The following is a 19,813-nucleotide window of genomic DNA, read 5'->3' as shown; positions in this document are numbered from 1 at the left end:
CTCCAATGGTGGTGAGGTCATTAGATGTTGATAAAGACCCTTTTAGACCTCAAGAAAAAGATGAAGAACTACTTGGTCCTGAAGTACCATATCTTAGTGCTATAGGAGCACTAATGTATCTTGCTAATTATACTCGACCCGATATAGCATTTGCTGTAAATTTGTTAGCAAGATATAGTTCTTCACCTACAAGAAGACATTGGAATGGAGTAAAACAAATACTCCGTTACCTTAAAGGCACTATGAATATGGGCTTGTTTTACCCAAATGATTCAAAATTAGATCTAATGGGTTATGCAGATGCAGGTTATTTATCAGATCCTCATAATGGTCGATCACAAACAGGATATTTGTTCACATGTGGTGGCACAGCGATTTCATGGCGATCTGTGAAACAAACAATAACAGCAACATCGTCAAATCATGCAGAAATTTTAGCATTACATGAGGCAAGTCGTGAATGTGTTTGGTTAAGGTCTATAATTCAACATGTGCGACAAACTTGTGGTTTATCCTTGGGAAAAATGAAACCAACAACGATATATGAAGACAATAGTGCATGCATTGCTCAATTGAAAGAAGGATATATTAAAGGAGACAGAACAAAACATATTCTTCCAAAATTCTTTTTCACTCATGATCTTCAAAGAAATGGTGATGTAGAGATCCAAAAGATTCGCTCATGTGAAAATCTAGCAGATTTATTTACAAAGTCTTTGCCAAGGAGAACTTTTGAGCAATTGGTTCATAGGATTGGACTCCGCCATCTTAATGATGTAAGTTTACATGAGGGGGAGAAATTAGAAGATGCAAAGAACAATATTATATAGAATGATGTACTCTTTTTCCTTCACTAGGTTTTTATCCCAAAGGGTTTTTCCTAGTAAGGTTTTAACGAGGCACATTCTTTTATCAATGGACACCCAAGGGGGAGTGTTATGAATTAATGGTCGTCCATTGATTTATACAATTACTCATATGATTGATAATCATATTATTCATTACTCTTTATGATGTAATATTTTGTATTTACTATTTGATTTTATATCCTTTCTGGGTTACCATATTGTACCTATAAATAGGACTCGTCCTATCAGTAATGAGACACACATAAAAACAGAAGTTGCTCCCTACTCTCTCATTCTCTATTCTTCCTCTCCTTTGTCTCTCTTATTACCTTTATTTTATAACATGAAATATTTTTAGAATGATAATCCAAAATAGTTAAAATTAATTCGAGATAATATATTTTGAATCCCGTTGGAGATCTTAATTCTGAAAATTATGTTTTGAGTTAAATATGTCTTTAATTCTTCAAGTTTGAGTGAAATTTAGAATTAGTCATTTTTAAAAATTTTTGATCACTTTAGTCATTTATTTTTAAAAATACATGAATTTAGTCATTTTAATTTAATTTTGTTAAATTTATCTGACATTTCAAGCACATTTCATGATAATATTTGAATTATTTACACAATTTAACACATTTTCACTCTAATGTTAACTCAAATATTATCATAAAATGTAAAATAAACTTAAAAATTTGATACGAATAACAAAATTCACAATTCACGCATTTTTAAATATGAATGACTAAATTAATATAAAATTTTGAAAAATGGACTAATTCCAAAATTTACTTAAATTTAATTGAAAAAAACATATTTAACCTTATGTTTTTAAAATGTTTCTACAGTGCGTCATTTGGAAGCCTTTTAATACATTATAGTTCGCATCTTCTGAAAAGCATAAATGTTTTAAAATGTCATTTTTTCCTTGTAATGTGTTGAGAAGGTGAGTAAAGAAAATATAGGAGTGCAGAAAGAAATTATTTAAATTTGGGTTACCATCTAAAGCCCAGAGTAAAAGAAAAAAAAAAAAGACCACATGAACGACAAGGCGTATTTTTGCTTTGCTTAAAAACATAAATCGAGGATTCAGCTGCCGTTTCATTACGAGTAGCAAAGACTGAAACCCCTAGAAAACCCCACTCCTCTTCACTACTTCCGTTGAAGTTGTAAGCACTCGTTTCATTTCGTCGCTGCTTTTTCTTCTCTCGAAAATGTCTCTGCGAGTGCTGAACCCTAACGCCGAAGTGCTGAACAAATCGGCGGCACTTCACATGACCATCAATGCCGCCAAGGGTTTGCAAGATGTCCTCAAAACCAACCTCGGTCCCAAAGGAACAATCAAAATGTCTCTCTCTCTCTCTCTTCTATTTTCTTTTTCCGTTTTCGTTTTCTTCTTGTTTTCATTTCCATTTATGTTTTCTTTCTTCTAACGCACTCTTTGATTCAGGCTCGTTGGTGGCGCTGGTGATATTAAGCTTACCAAAGATGGCAACACTCTCTTGAAAGAGATGGTTAGTTTTCTTTATTTTTATGTTTTACTTTTTTTTTTCATTATTTATTGAGATCTACTACTACGTCGCTTGAAAATCGTTATGGCGGAACGTGTTCTGATTTTGATTGTTGTGATCTCAGCAAATCCAGAACCCGACGGCGATTATGATTGCAAGGACCGCTGTGGCGCAGGATGACGCTAGTGGAGATGGCACCACTTCCACTGTCATCTTCATTGGCGAACTTATGAAACAATCGGAACGTTACATTGATGAAGGTTAGTGAGTTTGTCTCTGTGTTCGAGTTTCTATTTGTTTTTAAGTTATTTTTTGCATTTCTTGCCCTCGTTGTTCGTTCTTTGGCGTACATTCTAGCATGTGTTTTTCTTGACAATTGAAACATCCATGACAGTTTTATTACTATGAAGTTCCTTACTGCTCTTTGTGATTAAGTGGTGATTTCTTATAGTTAGTTAAGGTGGAATTTAGAGATGACGATTTTTTTTTTTGCTATAGAAAGAACAGGAAAACTGCGACTAGGATGACGGTATGATATCCTTTAAAGTAGATTTTAAAAGAAGAAGACTATTTATCTATATATACAGTTTTCCTGGTAGTTTTATTACTAAGGACTGCCGTTAACTTTGTACTGTTTTTTACTGGTGGTGCTTTCTTATGTTAGTAAGAGAGAAATTAAGAGAGGACGACTTTTTTGCCTCAGAGCTACGAGAAAAAAATGCAACTAGGGTGATGCTATTGTATTCTTTAAAACAGATTTTAGAAGAAACAAGGCTGCATGCGCAAAAGATGTGAGAACACTCGTGTAACTAGGAAGTGCAGTTTCTTTGCGATTCAGGGTGATCCCCTTGACAGTTGAAACATCCGTGAATTGTATGCAAACCAAAGGCATTGAATGCTATCCTATTCTATTCTATTGTAGGATTAGGGGCAAATAGATATCCTTAAAATGTGGAGGGATGAAGCTTTCTCGTTTTGATGCCTTATCTGTCATTTCAACCTTTGCTAATGCTGAGATGATATATGGATGTTATAGGTATGCATCCACGTGTGTTGGTTGATGGTTTTGATATTGCAAAGAGAGCAACTCTGCAATTCCTTGAAAAGTTTAAGACTCCTGTTGTGATGGGTGGTGAGCCGGATAAAGAGATTCTCAAGATGGTAGCTAGAACAACCGTGAGGACAAAGGTAAAACTTGTCTCATTTTTAATATCTTTTTATCTCAAATTTGATCATACATTGGTACTGCAGACAAAATGAAAAATAACTTGCGAGCATAATTTTTTTATCACGCATGAGATTCTCACCATATATTTCCTCATCATTTGCAGTTGTATGAATCACTCGCCGATCAATTGACTGACATAATTGTTAATGCGGTGAGTTCACATTGAATTTTCGACATTTATACTTTGAGTCCTTGTAAACAAGAAAATTTTATTTGCATGTTTTTTGCGGTAGATTTTGCTGTTTATTGGACTGGAACCTTTTACAGCTGTGTGTTCAGTGACTTGTGTTTTTTCCTATGATAGGTTTTATGCATCCGGAAGCCTGAGGAAGATATTGATCTTTTTATGGTGGAGATTATGCATATGCGACACAAGTTTGATGTTGACACACGCTTGGTATGTTGTCTGAATGACTGTTTGTAGGCACTCTTTTCCAGTACTTAGTTGTATATTATTTTTATTTTTATATTTTTTCTAAATTTCATGTTGCATGTATTGTATACAAGCTGGATGTTCCTGTTATTGCCTTTCCATCATGATTTTTGACTGCATTCTACAATTCTCAACTTAACATTAGTCCAGTAAAAGCTCGGATGTGATGATGTCAAGGACTTAGACTTTGTTTTGATTGAAATCATTATCCTTATCTACCTTTGTTGAAAACCAGTCAGGTTTGATTTTCTCTAAATGCAGGATTTAGATCTAGAATAGTTTCATGTTGAGAGGGACTGTTTGCTTGTTATGATAAAAAGCAATCCATCTTCTGCTGAAAGCACTTAGTAACTGGTTTTGTTATTATAGTTTTAATTATTACAGTTTGGTTGTCTGAGTCCAGTTATTACCGAATATGAAAAAGTTCTTAGGAATTTGGTAGCATGGTTGGCAATCTTTAAGCTTTGTTTAATATATAGCTCTTGAGTGAAATAGCAATTACGAAGAGGGCTTTTGTAGAGAGCTAAAGCATAATTGTTGTGGACTATCTTCTGATTAGAGAGCTTCTGAACTCATCAAATTTTGAACTCAAATAAATAAATCATGAAAAACACAGTAGAGAATTTTTGTTATTTATAATTTTTTCTAACTTAAATAAATCACCAATAAAGGAAGCTATAATACCTAAGCTCTGTAGTAGCAATACAGCAAATCACAACCTATATTCATCTATTAGTTACCCACATTGTCTTACTTCACTTATAATTATATTATTGTAATGCGCCTTCTGTTTTGAGTTATGCGGTTCTTGCATGCACTCATTTTCATCCTTCTGTATTTTCTAGGTCGAGGGTCTTGTCCTTGATCATGGTTCTAGGCACCCTGACATGAAACGACGGGCAGAAAATTGCTATATCTTGACGTGTAATGTATCTTTAGAATATGAGAAGAGGTAATCACCCTTATATTTGTCAACATCTTCCAATTTGTGTTTTGTGTGTGTTTTAAGTGGCTGTCATTTGATTACTTTTACCTGTTATCCAAACATGCCACTGCTATTCATTATTTACCACACTATCTTATCCCTTTTAAGTGTGATACAATATGAAGGGTACAAATATTGTTGAAATTAGTGTATGAATCGTTTAATTACCCTTAATCATTTATATACAGTTATCAGAAAATTATAAATTTTAGATGTATTGTTTTTAGTTTTTACCAATAGATGTTATCAGTCTCTATTTTGGTGATTGAGTATGTCTTTTACTTCAGACACAATATTGGTTATGTTGTATAGTAAAATGAGTAAGTTCACATGTCATGAAATGTTACCATCGGTGTTGGTTTTATGTTTACTCTGTTTTATTAGGATGGCTTAGTTAACCTGAAAGAAATAAAGTTTTCATTTACTATAAGAAAATTAGGTACTGTCACTTCAATTGTCTTTTAATGTGAATTAACTGTTTTGTTTTTCTAAAACGACTGGTTTTAACCTTAAAACAAAACAAGGGAAATCTTTTTTTATGCAATGGTAAACTTAATAGTTTCAACCATGTAAGCACTATTTTGTCAACCGTTATATTACTTAAGTCATTGATGTATACACATTGTGTGGTTTTTCTTTATCAGATGCCTGGCATATGTCAACTATCTTTGATGTCTGTAATACTAATGAAGTCAATGTTTTCTCCTCCCAGTGAGGTAAATGCAGGTTTTTTCTACTCAAATGCGGAACAGAGGGAGGCTATGGTTGCTGCTGAAAGACGGCAGGTTGATGAGAGAGTTAAGAAAATCATTGAACTGAAGAATAAGGTAATGAAGTTTTGTTCCTTGTATTTATTGATTTTTACGTGTTAATCTGGTCTGTTATATTGCTAATAACATAATAATGCTATTTCACATTTCTGTTAAATAGAGATAACAATGATTTCTAGATTACAGCTGGAACCATCTTTGTCTGGATCATGTCTCAGCAATAGCTCATTTTTATTTGACTGCTCTTGACTGAATAACTTCATGTGTGTGTATGCAGGTTTGTTCTGATAATGATAGTAATTTTGTTGTCATCAACCAAAAGGGAATTGATCCTCCATCACTGGACCTCCTTGCAAGGGAAGGGGTAAGTAGCATACCATTGTATTCTGGTTTTTTAAAACTTAAATATTTTGGGAAGATGGCCACATAATGTATGATATAAATACTCCTGGAAATTTTATTTCACTCCAATTGTTTAGGTGATGAGAAATATGCTGAAAATGACCAGTACTGAGTGTCTGTACTATATGAGCTGCATGGGCATCATTTTCTTTTATTGGTTGCAGGAAGAAAAACCCAGTTTGAAATGTCTGAAACATTCGAAATTTAAAATACATAGGAAGTTATAAACATATTTTGAAATTCACTGTTTTACCAATAAATAATGACCATGCTATATAATGTGGTCTGTTATGTTTGTTAGATTGTTTACCCATGAAGTTTGAAGATAGTTTGTATTGAAAAGGCTGTCTGATGGTTTTGCAAGAAACATTTTATACTAAAAATATGAACTGATTAAATGAAGAAATGACCATGGTGCACAGAAGGATCTAAAAGTGAAAATTCTGAGGCTAATTTTTTTGAATGTTTTAATTATAATAAATATCCCATGACACTAATTGCATGTGGCTAAAATAGTATGAGGGTGAACTCGTCTCATAATCTGTCATAAGTTGCATAATCTCTATCCTGTTTTATATCTGCTTGTTTTTTAACCTTGTGTTTAGATAATTGCCCTACGGAGAGCAAAGAGAAGAAACATGGAAAGATTGGTTTTGGCCTGTGGAGGAGAGGCAGTAAACTCGGTAGATGATTTGACTCCTGATTGTCTGGGTTGGGCAGGTTTGGTATATGAACATGTCCTCGGAGAAGAGAAATATACATTCATTGAAAATGTTAAGAATCCTTTTTCCTGCACAATCTTGATTAAAGGTAAATTTTCCTTGCACCTGTTCTGAGTTTCTTGAACAGATCCTTCTGTACCATTTATTACCTTTTCTCTGATTTTGGAACAAACTCATTTTATTGCCAGTAGTTGATTTAAGATTTGCAATTCTGTCATGATGAAACAGGTCCAAATGACCATACAATAGCTCAGATTAAAGATGCTGTACGTGATGGTTTGAGGGCCGTTAAGAATACCCTTGAAGATGAATCTGTTGTCTTGGTAAGACATTTTTATGTCAATTAATTATTTTGATACTGGAATTGTACAGTTTTCTTTTGTAATATACATGTTCCTGCTCTTCATATCGATTAACTCCATTTTCCTGTGATAATTTTCTCAGTCAAATGAATTTTCAGTTGTTCCCTAGAATGCACACATCGTTTAAAGCTTTTGTACAAAAACACTTCTGATTTCAGAGAAGTTTGGCATTGTTATTTTAACTGACTTGAAGAAATTTCTTTCCCATGATTAGGGTGCTGGTGCATTTGAAGTTGCTGCTAGACAATATCTGATCAACGAAGTTAAGAAAACAGTTGAAGGGGTAATTGCGATTGTCTCTTGTCACCCATGTTTTTCTTGTTGTTTAACTGTATTTACCATTTCAATTTTCAACGCTGATGTTGATAATCTCGAAACAGCGTGCACAACTTGGTGTTGAGGCTTTTGCTGATGCGCTTCTTGTGGTGCCTAAGACACTTGCTGAAAACTCTGGGCTTGACACTCAAGATGTGATTATTGCCCTCACGGTATGCTTTCCTTAAACTTATTCCATTTATCTTCTTTCCTCTAATGTGATTTTATATATATATATATATATATATATATATATATATATATATATATGCTCATATCAACTAGAAAGCATTATTATTATTAATGTACTTGCTGAATGGTGTTTCAGGGAGAGCATGACAAAGGAAATATTGTGGGGTTGAGCCTGAATACAGGTGAACCTATAGACCCTGCAATGGAGGGTATTTTTGACAACTACTCTGTGAAACGCCAAATCATAAACTCAGGGTATGGTTGAATCTGGATCTGTTGACATCATCAATTTTTATTTATTTATTTTTAAACTAGGAACACTTAAATACTAGAAAATTTCGTTACTAATGGTATGGTGGAGAGTGAGGGAGGAAACAAATTTTATTTGAAGACAAAATGAAAAGAGAGAAATTTGAGTGGTGAGTCCTCAATCAGTTGAGAACTCGATGACCTCTGGTGATGGTTTGTTATGAGCATGATGAGAGCATGAGATCTTCAGTAGTAAATGCTGATTCAAATGAATTTTTAGAATCAGGAATTGATAACCTATCTTAGGAATGCATGGAAGAACTACACTATATTTCTTGTGTCTCCACTGGGTGAGGGTTGTGGATGTGGAATATAATAGGTCAGGTTTGTCTGGTCTGAAGGTCTCCCTCCACCACTATTGGAAAGGACGTTTCACGATATCAAACATGTTTTCCTACATCTAGTTTTGTTGTCAATTTTAGTTGGTAGAACTGTTACACTAAACAATGAAATCTTGAACTCAATCAGGATGTATAGCCATTTGAAATTTTCCATTACGCCAAAACAATAAGTTTAATTTAAGTAAGCATGATTACTATTACGTAGTTATGTCTTCGTCTCTTGATGCTCTACAGGCCAGTTATAGTATCTCAGTTACTGGTGGTGGATGAAGTGATTCGTGCTGGGCGTAACATGCGGAAGCCAACTTAGATGTTCTTGAAGCTTTCTCTTTTGGATAGGGTGTGCCGTAAACTGAATATTCTCTCTATTTCGAGGTGCCTGCAGTATTGGTTGGGATTGTTATGACTCACTTATTTTAATCTGTTATAATGAAAAAGTTTCTGGGTTTTGTTTTTCCCCAGTTTATTATTTCTTTCAATGATCTAATCATGTAAGTGTATTGTGGCTGAATTTTGGGATCCTTTTGAAATTTGTAAGCATAATCTATTTTGTAGAAATTAGTTGAGAGAGTGCTTTTACCTCGGAAAGTTGCTTGTTTTAACCAGCAACATAAGTCTCGGGACTGCATCACCTTTATAATTTTGTATGAAACCTGGATAACATTGAATTAAAATAGTTGAAAGATTTTCATTTTTAAGTTGGACGTACTCGGCTGCCTGAGATGCTGTAAGTAAATCCTTAGCGTTATAGTAATTAGTAGGAATAAGTGGGATATTTCGCATCGACTTCTGAAATTACCCGTATTTTACTGTCATTCAACTTTAGAATATATTACGAATTTAAAGTGCTCCCAACAAAAACGTATGTATGTATTGTGTGTACCTATTATCTGAAAACTCTAAATCTAATGTTTTATTTAATATGCATTCCTTTTCACTTTATAATTTATGTTTACAGGCTATAAGTGCTTTTATGTTATTTAACGATAGATTAATATATGTAATAATTTTGTTGACTTTTAAAACAAGTTATTTAAATTAATTTATAATTGGTTGACGAAATAATTATTCATTGACTTCTGGTTAAGAGATACCTCAAATTTATGTTTACTAGTTTCTTTAGCACGCGTATAATTTAATTTAAATATATTGATAATTTAAGTTTATGTTTACTACATTTTTTAATATGTATATAATTTAATTAAATTCCGATGACACTGTAATTTATTTTACATTATTATGTAATTATAAATTATGCATAATAAAATTTTTGAATTTTAATGGTCACGTTTAAGTAGATTTAAAATAATTTTTAATTAATTACCAATGTATTATTTTTACAACAACATGAACTTAATTCAAATTGTAGAGACGGGGATGCATTGTTCCAATTGCTACTTAAGTATGTCCTTTTCTGAATTAAAGATTAGTTTTTTTTTTTAATGTAAAGATTTGTATTCAAGTTTTATGTATAAAATAAAATTTTACCAAAAATGCGAATCCCATCAATTTGTGAATAAATAATAGGAGATGAATAATCTGAATTAGGACTATAAGATGACTTTTAAATACAAATGAAAAATGTTTATCGACAACATACTTCATTACTATTTATCAAAAAATATCAATCTTGTCCAATAAAAAAAATAGCTACCAAGAAAACTAAAAAAAAAAATTCTGGAAATACATATTTATAAGAAAAATATTCATTATCAACCCAAAATTATTGAAAATTAAAATTTCTATTTTTTAATAATCAATAATGATGTATTAGAAAAAAAAAATAGATATTTACATTGTACTAGTGTTTCAATCCAAAAACAAAGTATAGTTTTGCTGCTCTTACACTGATTCCATCGGACCCAAGAGTGGCGGTTAGAAAGGTCAACAAGTGACAGGCGTGGAGGGTGTTAGGTAGAATAAAGAAGACAGCGGCAGCGGAACACGCGTCGCAAATCTAGCTACTCGGAGGATGAGTTCATTAGGTGCACACGTCATGATTCAAGTGAACATCTTCCATTGCTGAACTTTGACCCAACTTCCACTTCAAGTAGCTCTCTTCTCCTCTTGCATAGCGCATTTGAATTGGATTGGATCTAGTTCCGCCATGGCAGAAGAAGTAGTGCAGAACAAGAAGGTTACATTCAAAGGCTACATAGATGATGTTCCTAAAGAAACCGATATGGAACTCACACTTTCAAACATTGAGCTCAACCCTCCGCCACAAGGCTCCGCAGCAATTCTCGTGAAGAACCTTTATCTCTCTTGCGATCCATACATGCGAGGTCGCATGCGAGATTTCCACGGATCTTATATCCCTCCTTTTGTCCCTGGCCAGGTTACAAACTTCTAACTACTTTAATTTTGTTATACTATGGTGCCATGTGATACTGTAAGTAACTGATTCCTGTGTATTTTGATGAAGGCACTTGAAGGATTTGGTGTGTCTAAAGTTATACACTCTGATAATCCAAATTACAAGCCTGGTGATTTTATTACCGGGTTCACTGGCTGGGAAGAGTATAGTCTCATCCAGAGAACAGAGCAGCTCAGAAAAATTCTGCCTGATGATCGCATTCCTCTCTCCTTCCATGTCGGTCTTCTTGGTATGTCGCTCCTCTTAATCATTACTATGACTTAGCGTACGAGTTTTAATTCCCTCAATCTCTTTCTCCGTTTTCTTGTTATATAATTTCTTACCATTTCTATTGTTTTCTTTATGTATCTGTTTAGGAACAATGTTCTGAAACCTGTTTCACAGCTATGCTGAGGAAAATATTCATCACTATTGTTGGATTCTTTTAGTAAAAACTAAACCAATGCTGGTTTTGTTTGTCTTCAAATTTAATGTTCTATTCTTTGAAAAATGTTGATGTGTTCAGTAGTTTTAAGGATGATAGAACAAAGTAAAACGTTAGTATTAGTGATTAGAAAAAGTACAGAAACGGTGAAAGAATTAGACTTAGAAATAGGTAAACCTCTACTCACGAACTTGTGAAATCATCCTTGCCCAAAACTAACCAGATTGATCCTTCCTTATCCTCACTCCACTTTGTCTAAATAACCTGCTTCCTTCCTTTATGTGTGTATTTGGCTTCTCTATGTATTATAACAGAATAGACTACGCTGCTATGTGTAACTTCCTTTTTTCCAGATTTTTGGCCCAACATCACCCTCATTCATAACCGAGTGCCACTATATTTAGATTTTAGGTTGCTGAAAGTGTTGATAGTTTCTTTCTTCCTATAGATCACTCTGTTGTTGAACATTATAGTCGCTAATTAATAAAGTAGGATTTCACCATTTTGAGCTTAGCCGTTATTTTCGGATCCTAGGTTGGAGGGAATCCTCTAATTTTAGAGAGTTCCTTTGCTTATATTTTATGTAATTATGTTTTTTATGGCACAGTTGTTATGCACATGCAAACCCTTTAAACATTCAGGCTCTGTGCTTTTCGATTTTTGACTTATGTATGGAAGTGAATTCACTTCCATTTTTCTACTGGTGCTCTGGTTTTATAAATAATTGACCATTCATTTTTTCTTTTAATTTTGTAGGAATGCCAGGTTTTACTGCGTATGCGGGATTTTTTGAGGTTTGCAGCCCAACCAAAGGAGAATATGTTTTTGTATCTGCAGCATCTGGTGCGGTGGGTCAGCTTGTAGGTCAACTTGCTAAGTTGCACGGTTGCTACGTCGTTGGAAGTGCTGGATCAAAGGAAAAGGTCAGCAGTTTCACTAATGATTGCCAAAAGTAAAACTGAATGCTTGAATTAGTTGTTCCTTCATGAATACAATACATGAACTATTGACATTTAGACACATGGATGCACACATAGACACTTGAACCTAGTATTTGTTCATTTTCTAAATGAATTTGTTGTATTAGGTTGACCTTCTAAAGAATAAGCTTGGATTCGATGAAGCTTTTAACTACAAAGAAGAACTAGACTTAAATGCGGCTCTACAAAGGTTTGTAACAATCTCTGAAACATAAAATTGAATTGTTTGTTAGCTATTGTCTATGGAAATGAAATGTTCTTTTAGAAGTTTTCTTGAGAAATAAGGTTCCAACTGTTTCTACTTCTCACTGGTTAGTTATCCTTCATAGCTTTGACATTCAAAATTCCATACATCATTTATCCTGCTTACATGACAGGTATTTTCCACAAGGCATTGACATCTACTTTGACAATGTGGGTGGGGACATGCTTGATGCTGCTCTCCTTAACATGAGGATTCATGGTAGAATTGCAGTTTGTGGGATGGTATCTCAGCAAAGCCTTTCCAAGCCCAAAGGAATATACAATTTATTCAACCTCATTTCAAGGCGCATCAGAATGCAGGGTTTTTTGCAAAGTGATTACTTGCATCTATACCCGCGCTTTTTGGAAGATGTCTCAGATTACTACAAGCAGGGAAAGATTGTGTACATTGAAGACATGAATGAAGGCTTGGAAAGTGCTCCAGCTGCTTTCGTTGGACTTTTTCATGGCAAGAATGTTGGTAAGCAAGTCATTCGTGTTGCCCATGAATGATTTTTTTAAAATCGTACTAGGCACTGCTATGTTTTAAACGTATTTGGTTGAGTTTTTTGGATTTACTTGAACTGCGGCTTGGCCTTACTCTATCACCTTCTGCCTTTTGGAGAAAATGTAAACTTTGTAATATGCCTAAATTATCTAGAAGATAAAGTAGCTGCATTGGGTATTTGGCCCTTGCAAAATGAAAATATGTGTAAAATAAGAGAATCAAGAGTAGATATGCTCTCACTTTTTCTTAAGAGCAAAAGATAAAATTGCATCTGATTTGCTTAAATTAGAACAACAAAGAATATTGTAAGTGTACAAGAAATAGATGAGAGGTATAGTGGTATGAAACTCAAGTCATGCATGCTCTCTATCCGAGTTTCATATCAGTTGAAATTAGAAAACTTCTGCTTAACTGTCAAGGGGCTCATGGAATAGCATAGGACTTGGCAATGAGCATAACCAAATGCTGAGGGCTTTCTGATTGCACCTGTTAGGAAGAGTCATTTTGGATAAACCCATTCCACGTATTCTAATTACATGTGATGTTTTTGTAATTGTGTCTCCCTTTTCCTGTGGAACAGTAGCCCTAAAGCAATAAGAAACTATCAAATGCAAAGATGAAGTGTTACTATTACTTTTATTGAAAAATAGTAAATGAGACAAGAAATAAGGGTAAAGTATTTATATTCCTGTTTAATGCTTGTTGTGCCAAATTAAGTGTATCATGACCTAAGTGTGATTAAGGCCGAATGAACTTCTGAGACCAACAACTCCACTGCACGCTATTGCTTCATGCCCCAACGCCCAAGAATCTTACACCTAGTTATGCTAGTGGCTTTAAAATATTTAGCAATGAAGCGAATTTAAGTTGTATAGAGGATTTATCTTAGACACATATCCAAAAGTCTTCACTTTAACTAACCCTTCCGCACCTAAGTCCTACAAGTATAAATATACTGTGCACACGTATTTATTTCATATGTTACCATTCTTTTGTAGTGTTTTTAAAGTACTTTTACTTTCATCTCTTCACCAGTCAGCTTCATCTATATCTCCTGTCAAAAGTAAATCTAAGGAGGTTTAGACCATTGAAGGCTCAACCACTCAGTTAAATCGCTTCTAGACATGACAATTGGACAATTAACATAATAGAAACTAAAATAATCGGAGAGCATTTCCCTGTATTTATTAAAAGCCTTAAATAATCCTAGAACAAATTAGCAATATTTTAATTGATGGGTGAAAATGTGGTAAAGTTCTATGAGCATCCGCAATGGTACACTCCTTTTCAAGTTCTTAGACAATGTTTTTTTTTAGGATGTGTGGTGACATCAACCAACTGGGTTTCATATTACTCCGTATATTTATTTTCTTAAATTCATATGCTTTTGAGTTTTAAAAAAAAATCAAAGCTCTAACATTGAGCACAATAGCAAACAATCATTTTGTATAGCATAACAAACAATAATATTTCTATATTACTAACCACGTATTTTTCTTATCCAATTTTGTCTAGTTAATTCAAGTATAGTTTTCTCTTAATTCAATCAAACACACTCTTAGTCCTCTTTCTCTTTTGCTATCTAAGCATGTTGAATGATTGTTATCCCTTCTCTTTTGAATAAGTCTTTTCTTATTGGACAACTAAATGACCCTATCAAAAACAAACTCTGATCCTAAAGCTCCCTCTTAGTGGATTAGAGTTAAAGTGGGTTTGACTTCACTACAAAATTTTAATTATCTCCTAAATTCAATACTTTCGGTTTGAGTCACAAGTTAAATCACCTCAACTTGAAGGTTAAGTCGAGTTAAGTTGAGTTTGTTCAGACTGGAGTTCTCGTCAAGTGGGTAAGAATTGAAAGTCAAGTCGAGCTTATTCATGCCAAAGTTTGAGCTAAGCTAGGCGGGGACGAATGTCAAATTGAGTTAGTCAAGTCGAAGGTCCATATGAGACTATAAGATGGAAGATTGAGACGATCTGGCCTAAGTCAAAGGTGGAAAGGATCCATTCATACTGAAGGTTGAGTCGGGTCAACAGAGACAAAGGAACGAAAGTTAATATAGATAATTCGATGTTCAAAGTCAAAATCGAAAGTAGAAATAAATTGACCTAATCAAAGGTATAAACAGATTAATTAAAGTCGAAGATAAAGATGAATCACCATCAACCAAAGGTGAAAGTGGATTGTTCAAGACTGAAAGTTAAAATAGAACAATCAAATCAACAATTGAGAGAGATCGGTCTACATCATTCAAAACTAAAAATTGAGATAAACGACTTAACTAATGGTGTGAACATGACTTAAGGTCAAAGTCCTTGATACATACTATTAGTCATAAATGACAAACATGAATTTTAAAAAGCAACAAGAATTAATTTAAAAGAAATTCTAAAGCACAAATTCTTATTTTGACTTATTTATTTAATATATTTCTAGCATTTCAACATTCTATTTCTTAACCCGTCTAAACACTACAGTAATATTTCTTAACCTATCTAAACACTACAGTAATATAGGTTAACCCACCGACCACCTATTCGATGATCAAAAGTAAAAGGATGGAAAGAAAAATAAAAAGTAAATATAGAGATGTAAAGAGTGTCTACTGCTGCAAAATTCTTTCTCTTCTTATTGATTCACTTATAATACTTACTGAAGAAAACAACTGGAAAATCAATTCAGCGAGGAACAGATTCTCTTTCATGTCCAAATTGCCTCACAGAAACAACTGGATGATCACTGTCGTTATTCTACTCTACAACAACCCCTAACAAACATTTGATTAAATTGTCATATTTACGAGCAAACCAAATTCCAAAATAGCAATAATATTAAAATTGAATGAAGTTTTAAGCTGGATATTGAGTTCTATTTTTAACCGATAATAATAATAAAATTGAATGAAGTTTTAAGCTGGATATTGTATTATATTTTTAACCGAGTTGTTAAATTTTTCTGTATTAAGTATTTTAAATTGTTATACTTTTAATTAAGTTATTTTTATTAATTTATTTTCTTATTAATTAAGTAACGGATATTATTTACTTACTTATTTTTAACTAATAAAAAAATATTATAATAAACATAAAATAATTAATGATTTTTGTTATGTTAATTAAAAATATGTTACGTAACAAGATTATCATTTTTTTATTATTTTAAACGATGATTTTATTGCCATAGTCACAAAACTCATTTTCAAACAGAACAATAAAATTATTGATTACTTTATACAATGAAATATTATGTTATAATAAAAAAATTATATTTCTCAAAACACCTGAAAATAAATATTGAAGATGTGAAATAAAATGAAAAACCATTACCACCTAATTAAATGAAAATTTAAACTAGAAATATTCAATTAAAAATTAATATAATAATAATAATTACTTCTAATAATAACAAAAATTGGTAACTTTGTGGAAATATGCATCCGTTTTATGAGCAGTAAGTCGTGGTTTGTCGGGGTCCACTGAAAACGCACGAAAGACAGAATAAAAGTTGACATAAAAAACAAAAAACAAAAGTGTGATGTGTGTTACCGTGAATTGCGAGGCAAGGATGGGCCCACTTCAATCCAAATAATAAATTTTCATATGCCAGAATTTTAATCAAAAACTTAAATTAATAATATTGGTATTAAAATCTCTGTAAAAACTATATAATTAAATTACAAAAAATTAAGATGTAAAATCACATTTTTAAAGTAAAACTTACATTTTTTTTTTTTCGAAATAAAAAGTTATAAAGTTCTTTACAAAAAACCACACAGACAACAACCCTACTCCTCCACTGTCTGCAACTCTAGACATTCACATTCTTCAACACCGGTCAACTCTTCCCACCCCCCACGGAATCTCCGCCACCTGCCACGTGTTCGATTCTCATTGGACCTCTACCCTCCTATATCAACGCCTTCATCTCTGGAACTTTTCTCCCTTTATTCATTCTTCATCTCTCTCTCCTTCAGGTTCGTTCTCTCCACTCTCTCTTACCTCATCACCGCACTTTCATCTCTTTTTAGGGTTTCCATTCCGCCTTTTTTTTTTCTGTATTTTGTTTCTCCTAGGTTTCATTCATTCAGATCTGCATCCTCTATTTCTAGGTTTTCACTCTCACCACTCATTCCTAATTTTCTTTAGTTTAATTTTCTTCAGATTCCGATTATGCCTCCTAGATTTATTTTTGTATATCATTTCGTTTATTTGAATGTAAGTCCAATTTTCTCTTCGTACGGAGAAAAAAAAGTTTAATTCGATAGATGGATCTTTCTGTTTGTCGAGTTATAGTGAAACTGATCGTTCGTATTTTTATTCTAAAATAAATTAATAATTATAAAATTGAGTCTAATCTTTTTTATTCAGTGGGAAAACTACTCAAAATTGTTATAACTTATTAATTTTAGATCTAGAATAATTTGTGAATAACTAAGATATGATCCTATGTAGTGAAATTTGCTTTGCAGGATTACGTGGTGAGGTTCGCATATCTGAGAAATGGCAGATTCTTCTCGGGAGGAGAATGTTTACATGGCGAAGTTGGCCGAGCAGGCTGAGCGGTACGAGGAGATGGTTGAGTTTATGGAGAAGGTAGCGAAGACTGTGGAGGTTGAGGAATTGACTGTGGAGGAGAGGAATCTTCTCTCTGTGGCATACAAGAACGTGATTGGGGCGAGGAGGGCTTCATGGAGGATTATATCCTCCATTGAGCAGAAGGAGGAGAGCAGAGGCAATGAGGACCACGTGGCTATTATAAAGGAGTACAGGGGAAAGATTGAGACCGAACTCAGCAAGATCTGTGATGGGATTTTGAACCTCCTCGAGTCCAACCTCATCCCTTCTGCTCAATCTCCCGAAAGTAAAGTCTTTTACCTTAAGATGAAGGGTGATTACCACAGGTACCTTGCTGAGTTTAAGACTGGGGCAGAGAGGAAAGATGCTGCAGAGAGTACTTTGCTTGCTTACAAATCCGCTCAGGTATATATATTGTTTTTTATCTTATGGAATGGTAGTTGTTACTACTTCGTAGCTGAACTGAAAATTTGTGTTCATTTGATGCAGGATATTGCTCTTGCTGACCTGGCCCCCACCCACCCTATTAGGCTTGGACTTGCTCTCAACTTTTCTGTGTTCTATTATGAAATCCTTAACTCACCAGATCGTGCTTGTAATCTTGCCAAGCAGGTATATCTAAAACCTTTTAATTGTTTTTTCAATTCCTTGCTGTTGCTGGTATGTCTCAATTGTTCATGGATTAAAAATTGTTTGAGTTGTCGTGTGTGGACCTCAGTCTTTGTTGATTGGTCTGATTTTTTTATCATCCGGTGCTCAAGTTCCTGTGTATCTTGCTTCATTGGAATCTGTTGTGTCCACTCACCGTGTTGCATTGAAAAGTCAGTCTTTTGAGCAGAGCAAGTTAAAAAATGCGTATCACAAAGTCACAGCAGATGCTCATAAAATATATATCAAATGCACTCATGTATTTTTTTTCGAAGATTGTAGAATTTAGTTCTATTATGGTTCCTTGTTTGACAATGTAAATGTACTATGTCCCATTTCATGTTATGATGTGTATGGGTACACTGATGTATTTCTTTCCTTCATTCATTGCATTCCTCTATTCTGCTTTCTCTTTGGTGATCTGGGAAAAATGCTTATGGCAGGCATTTGATGAGGCAATTTCCGAGCTTGACACATTGGGTGAAGAGTCATACAAAGATAGTACATTGATCATGCAACTTCTCCGTGACAATCTGACTTTGTGGACATCAGACATCACGGTATCTCTTTCTCTCTTGTACTGTATAGAACTAAATATTTCTTGTTTTGCATTTAAGTGTAGACTTTAGAGCAGAATTTTTTCTGGGCACGTTGTGCAATCCTTTAATTTTGTTTTCTCCTCTCGATGGTTGGACAAAGATAAATTGTAAAGGAACAAGCCATGTTATACGGTTCTTTAATAAGCTGAACACCAACAACATAAACCTTTCTTTTGTAAGAACCCAGGACGTGAAAGTTGAAAACTAATTTAAACTTGTTGGGTTTTACATCATTCTAGTTGTTGAAATCCAAATACTAAGTACCCTCTCCGTTAAAGCATATTTTTGTTTTACTGTTGTTGTCATGTCATATTGTTATAGTCTTTAAGCTTTTCTCAATGGACTAGTTAAATGGTTATCCTCATACTCAAATAATGACAAATAGTTAAAATATATTGCGCTGACTAGCTTTCTGTTGCCGTTGATTGCTTGTTTAGATATATAGCGAGTAGTTTTGAGTTGCATCTTTTGTCATCGGTTTGAGATTGTATTCTTTCGAGTTTTTCACTTGAATTGCCTTTAATATTTAGGACGATGCTGGAGAAGAGATCAAGGAGACAACCAAGCAACCAGCTGAATAGGCCATGACAGTAGTGATGTGGTAGTTGATGGGATATGTATTACCCTAAATTAATATAGATCCAATGTGGCTTGCCATAGTAGGATTGTATTAATGAATTTCATAATTTCGAGTGCGAGTTGCGCTTGGGATTTACAATGTTTCAGTGGTTCTGTATGTGTTTTATTGATGAGATGAATGTGGCTTGGTGGTTTTGTGATTTATAAATTTTTTATTGTTGCGGGTATATGAATTTTAAGATTCATTTTGCATTTAATGCTTGTTTCTTTATGCTCCTGAATGCAGGGCCCAATCGAGCTAAATAACTAAACTTTCTTTTATAGCAAACAAACTCAATTACCTTGGAACTTAATATCTGTCCCGGGTTAATATTTTATTTTATGGCATGTCTTTTAAATTTTCATTTAAATAAATTGATATTTTAAAGTACTATCTATTTATACAGCAATCATCTGCCGTGT

At 33.7% G+C, this 19,813-nt stretch overlaps 3 protein-coding genes across 5 annotated transcripts; all 3 read left to right on the top strand.

Moving 5' to 3' along the window:
• Nucleotides 1-1,934: 1,934 nt before the first annotated feature.
• LOC114185470 (T-complex protein 1 subunit zeta 1) lies at nucleotides 1,935-9,116 on the top strand. The gene is made up of 15 exons (XM_028073204.2): nucleotides 1,935-2,196; nucleotides 2,299-2,362; nucleotides 2,484-2,619; nucleotides 3,396-3,547; nucleotides 3,691-3,738; nucleotides 3,892-3,984; nucleotides 4,866-4,972; nucleotides 5,718-5,832; nucleotides 6,053-6,139; nucleotides 6,783-6,987; nucleotides 7,128-7,222; nucleotides 7,476-7,544; nucleotides 7,642-7,749; nucleotides 7,905-8,023; nucleotides 8,653-9,116. The coding sequence occupies exons 1-15, from the start codon at nucleotides 2,063-2,065 to the stop codon at nucleotides 8,726-8,728; spliced, it is 1,608 nt and encodes a 535-aa protein (XP_027929005.1). The 5' UTR covers nucleotides 1,935-2,062; the 3' UTR covers nucleotides 8,729-9,116.
• A 1,176-nt stretch (nucleotides 9,117-10,292) lies between these two features.
• On the top strand, nucleotides 10,293-13,149 carry LOC114185685 (Zinc-binding dehydrogenase family protein). Its single transcript, XM_028073556.2, has 5 exons — nucleotides 10,293-10,756; nucleotides 10,844-11,024; nucleotides 11,976-12,142; nucleotides 12,307-12,389; nucleotides 12,577-13,149. Exons 1-5 carry the CDS (start codon nucleotides 10,526-10,528, stop codon nucleotides 12,953-12,955), a joined length of 1,041 nt encoding a protein of 346 aa, XP_027929357.2. The 5' UTR covers nucleotides 10,293-10,525; the 3' UTR covers nucleotides 12,956-13,149.
• A 3,581-nt stretch (nucleotides 13,150-16,730) lies between these two features.
• Nucleotides 16,731-19,578, top strand: LOC114184970 (14-3-3-like protein A). 3 transcript variants are annotated; one of them, XM_028072412.2, is made up of 5 exons: nucleotides 16,731-16,924; nucleotides 17,420-17,930; nucleotides 18,015-18,137; nucleotides 18,617-18,733; nucleotides 19,303-19,578. In XM_028072412.2, exons 2-5 carry the CDS (start codon nucleotides 17,451-17,453, stop codon nucleotides 19,351-19,353), a joined length of 771 nt encoding a protein of 256 aa, XP_027928213.1. In that variant the 5' UTR covers nucleotides 16,731-16,924; nucleotides 17,420-17,450; the 3' UTR covers nucleotides 19,354-19,578. The 3 variants fall into 3 exon arrangements, with proteins under 3 accessions (XP_027928213.1, XP_027928215.1, XP_027928214.1); XM_028072414.2 differs by having other exon boundaries at nucleotides 16,745-16,924; nucleotides 17,403-17,930; XM_028072413.2 differs by lacking the exon at nucleotides 16,731-16,924 and adding an exon at nucleotides 16,935-17,059.
• Nucleotides 19,579-19,813: the final 235 nt, after the last annotated feature.

Source organism: Vigna unguiculata, chromosome 5 (assembly GCF_037176805.1).
Source record: "Vigna unguiculata cultivar grain cowpea cultivar isolate G323 ecotype 2 chromosome 5, ASM3717680v1, whole genome shotgun sequence".
Classification (NCBI taxonomy): domain Eukaryota; kingdom Viridiplantae; phylum Streptophyta; class Magnoliopsida; order Fabales; family Fabaceae; genus Vigna; species Vigna unguiculata.
This window is presented reverse-complemented; position numbering and strand designations above follow the sequence as displayed.